At 34.0% G+C, this 4,617-nt stretch overlaps 1 protein-coding gene across 1 annotated transcript; it reads right to left on the bottom strand.

Moving 5' to 3' along the window:
• Positions 1-237: 237 nt before the first annotated feature.
• On the bottom strand, positions 238-1,887 carry LOC121395355 (ubiquitin carboxyl-terminal hydrolase 42-like). The gene is made up of 4 exons (XM_041568694.1): positions 1,769-1,887; positions 1,601-1,680; positions 954-1,065; positions 238-612 (listed from the first exon to the last, which is right to left on the bottom strand). Exons 1-4 carry the CDS (start codon positions 1,856-1,858, stop codon positions 382-384), a joined length of 513 nt encoding a protein of 170 aa, XP_041424628.1. The 5' UTR covers positions 1,859-1,887; the 3' UTR covers positions 238-381.
• Positions 1,888-4,617: the final 2,730 nt, after the last annotated feature.

Here is a 4,617-nt window from a genome sequence, read left to right as displayed (position 1 = left end):
CTGATATAGAACAGCAGGTAGGCCTCCTGCTTCAACACTATCTTGATGTCTACAGATGTCACAGAATTGTCGTTCATTTGTACCAGTTTCCATTGGGGCCCTGCAACAGATCAAGGCAAATTATTTAGACCGGACACAAAAAATACAGTTGGAAAACAAGTGACAATTACAGAAATGTTGGTTTTTAGCAATATTCACTCCTGGCATAAATATTAGTTAGTGGGAAGGAAAGGGAAATGGGAATTTAGTGACAATATTATGTGGCTATTGGACATTTTTCATATTCTACCCAGTGATTTGGAAACTAATCTGATGAGATGGAGCCATAAGCTAGGTATTTCTAATACAGTGCAAATACAAATCAGATATCTTAGAATAGTTCTAACAGGGATCATATGTAAAAATATTTTTATGCAAAATACATCCCTTAATTGTTTCCCAGACAAGATCACTATGAATCTGGTTTCTTACCTTCACATAGCAGAAATAATGTCCACTATTGCAGGTTGTTCCAGCGTGGACAAGAACGGCATACAAATTGTAAAGAATTGGTGTTCCATTTGGCTCTGAGGTGTAACACCGGAGATCAAGACATTCCGGATACGCTACACTCTGTGCATAATGAATTGGGAATAAGAGAGAATTATTCATATGTTGCTTAACTGTTGATAAAATCATTCTATATTTGCCCGTTTATAAAATCTATCTCATGCCCATATGAACTAAATCCAGCCCTTCTAAGAATTCCAACAAATAACAATAATTTATTTGAATTTAACTCACAAACTCTTACAATTTTTGTAGCCCAAATAGGTAATTATAACATAACAACATAAATTCATATTAATTATATATTCTAGGCCCATAGATTATTTACATGTGAATAACTAGGTAACTATGTGCATGTAGAGGACATATACTGGCAGAACTTTACATCACATCCTAGTACTTACCTTTTTAATCTTCCTATTGCTGAAAATGTCGAACCTGTTTAGGCACAGGGTTAGCACATTGGATGGTTGGTGAACAGTAACTGTTTTTAATGCCGTAACCATTTGATGACACCTAGAAAGATACAACAAGCACAATGTCTGATTAGCACCAACCTTCGTAGCCATTAAACAAAATGAAAATGAACATTTACTTTTTTTATACCCTGACCTACTCTAAGGGGCCTGTTTATCAACAGTCTCATTTTTGTGGGTTTAGAGCTTTTGAAACCACGACTTTGGCTTCATATTACGATTTTCATTTTTATATATTGGCTTTTATGTTAGTTTTAAGCTGAGCTACTAAGTGGACTCTTGATTATAAATTCACAATATACCCAAATAGTGTACATGTTGTACATGTAATGTTTAGTATTTTTAATGAGAAAAGTAACTAGAGGGTAGGCGAATACTTAAGGTATATGAGTCAATTAACTGGTCATTGGTTTAGAGAGCTGCTAAATAACTCAAAAACCACAAAAAAAAGAAAACCAATTGCAAAGTATCTCAGAATAAAACTCTATACATCATAGCAAAAGTTAATTGATTGGTGAACAACCCCTTTAATAACTGCAAAGAAAAACAAACCCAGATAAGAAAAAGGAACTTACTTGCTGCAACGGTAGCTGCATTCTCCTAATTGCTCTGGCTGTACATATTGACACAGGGCTTGGTTAATGCTGTTTGACATCTAATATTAAAAAAAAGAGAACATTAGCTTCTTATGCAAGCTATAATATATAACAATAAATATAATTGTATCTGGAAAATTGATGTACCCTAATATCCAGCTGTATGTCCATAAACTGATCATAGGTGTCAGATGCCTCGGTACAGTTCAGACACGTCACTGCAAGACAAAAAAACATTATATAAGCAAAACATATCAAAGGACTCAAATGTTTCTCCTTCTAAACTACATTCAATGAAGATAAAAATAAAACATACTGAAAATGGCAAAGAATTTGAATTGAAACCCACAATTACTACAATGGAGAATTTGCTCACATAACCCCTTTCTATTACCCACATGGATTTGGGGGGGGGGTCATATAATGAACCTGACAGATTTCTCTGTACCATGGGGTTGTATGCTTATTATGGGGAACATGACTTGTAACCCCCTTTTCTCTTTCCTAGGAGCATTATTCTTTTATGATAGAACAATGGGTTTCAATGAGACACTGTGCCCCAACGTATATGTTATTTTTGAAATCGCTTATGTTCTGATGGGTGGAAACAAATAGTACAGGTATGGGATCCATTATCTGAAAACCCATTATCCCAGCAAGCTCTGAATTACGGGGAAGGCATCTCCCATAGACTTCATTTTATCCATATAATGCAATTTATTAAAAATTATTCCCTTTTTCTCTGTAATATAAAACAGTTGATCCCAACTAAGATATAATTAATCCTTATTGGAAGCAAAACCAGCCTATTGGGTTTATTTAATGTTTACATGATCTTCTAGTAAGACATAAGGAATGAAGATCCAAATTATGGAAAGATCAGTTAATTAGAAAAACCCAGGTCCCGAGAATTCTGGATAACTGGTCCCATATCTGTATTATATTTTAATAAATCTTTCAAAAGCTTACCTCTTGAACGTAGGCATCCCTGAAACACCCGTAGAAATTAAAGTTGTCCTTGCATATTGGCTAAAAGAGAAAAAATATATTAGACAATAGCTAACATACAGGGATGGCTTATATTATTGATCTGTTTTTGCAGTTTCTTTTCACTGCCCTTACCTGTCGCTCCAGACAAGGCCTGTTGCAGTGCATTGATAGTATAAGCGAAGGAAACTCATGGGCGTCTTCTTGTTGTCCTCGATGAAGTGACTAGCAATATCTAATAAGACATGAAAAAAGAGTCAGATTTGGTGTTTTGTAATAATATCTTTATATTTGAAAATATAATTTATTTAATAATATTTATTTGATAGTAATAATGTGTTTTAGATGGAGCCCTTTTCATAGCATTCATAGCATTATGAATGAAATGTTTGTTGCTAAGGGGCCGATTTATGTCATGTAAAAGTCAATGGCAGATGTCTCTTACACAACTGATGAAGATGCTTCTTTGATTCCAGGTTTTAGAGGGTTTTGGGTATTTTTGAAACTGTCCTTTGTGCACAACAAAGTAGCCATTTTCAAGACTTTTCCCATTTGTGCTTTTTCAGTTCGGATTTTTTAATAAATGTCATGGATTTCTTGGTTTTAGAGAAAACAAGTTTAGTTGTGGTTTAAAAAAACCTAAACTAAATATCAACCTTTAATAAATAGGGCTCCAGTGTGTATGGTTTGTTCCTATGGGGCAAATTGATAAAAATGTGAGCTTAGAGCTTAATAAATAAAAACTAACCTACATTCTAGTCATTCCTATGGGATTTTTAGCATTGTATTTATCAATGGGTGAAAGTTCCAACTCACCATTAGATAAATATGGTCATAAAATAGGAATTAATAGAAAATGGGTGAGTGTTTTTTTAGCTTTTTTTAAAAAAAAATTTGTTTTTCTAAACTCATATAATGATAAATCTGCCCCTAAAAGTGTTGACACGGATGTATACTCACTGCATAGGTTGTAGTAGATTTCAACTGGCACAATATATCCTTCTTCAGGTTTATCCATAACCTTAGTGATATGGTTCTGCATTAAACACATCATGCAGAACCGCCCTTGGGAACCTGAAAAGAAAAAAATAGAACCGAAATGTAAGAAAGCTGTGCTCATTTCTTTAAATGTATCTGATAATTTGGGAGAAAGCAGAGATACTTCCATACTTACATGTCTGAGAATGCTCAAGGGAAAGCAAATAATTGGCCAGTGGCGGTGTATAAGTTAGCACTGCAGTACTGAATTCATGTAACATGTATTGCCCAGGTTTTGTAGACCTGCTCCAATGGGCGACGTTTCATTCCACGTCAGAATGATATTTCCATTTGGAAAAAGATTATTTGGTGAATCGATCTTACTCATGGTAAATATCTAAAAATAAAGAGAGAATGACAAGTTTAGCAGAAACACACAGAATTTTCATTTTCACAGTAGGTTTTCCAGTCTGCTGTAGGTATAACATTGATATCTTAAGGTAATGCACAAATGATCTGAATGGCATTGGATCCTTAGCAGTACAGAATGGATGTGTTATCCAGACTTGGGGTTTTCCGGATAATGGATCTCCATACCTAAATCTACTAGAAAATCATATAACATTAAATAAACCCAATAGGTTGGGTTTGCCTTCCAATAAGGATTAATTATATCTTTGTTTGGATCAAGTAAAAGTTACTATGTTATTATTACAGAGAAAAAGAAATCATCATTTGGATTATTTGGATAAAATGGAATCTATGGGATAGCGACCATTCCATAATTTGCTTTCTGGATAATGGGTTTCTGGATAACTGATCCCATACCCTGCATTACTTTGAGCTGGATTGTGAATGAACAAATAGTTTAAAACAGAGGTTTTTAATAACAAACAAAATATAGTGAAGTATCCATAAAAACAGTGGTCAAATATCTCAGTCCTCAAAGGTGTAATTTTTCCCCCAATTTACCTTTTGTTTTTAATATAGTTTCTATATTGAATATATAACGTTTTTTTCCTTTTGTGTCT

The sequence above is a fragment of the Xenopus laevis genome, chromosome 7L, assembly GCF_017654675.1.
Source record: "Xenopus laevis strain J_2021 chromosome 7L, Xenopus_laevis_v10.1, whole genome shotgun sequence".
Classification (NCBI taxonomy): domain Eukaryota; kingdom Metazoa; phylum Chordata; class Amphibia; order Anura; family Pipidae; genus Xenopus; species Xenopus laevis.
This window is presented reverse-complemented; position numbering and strand designations above follow the sequence as displayed.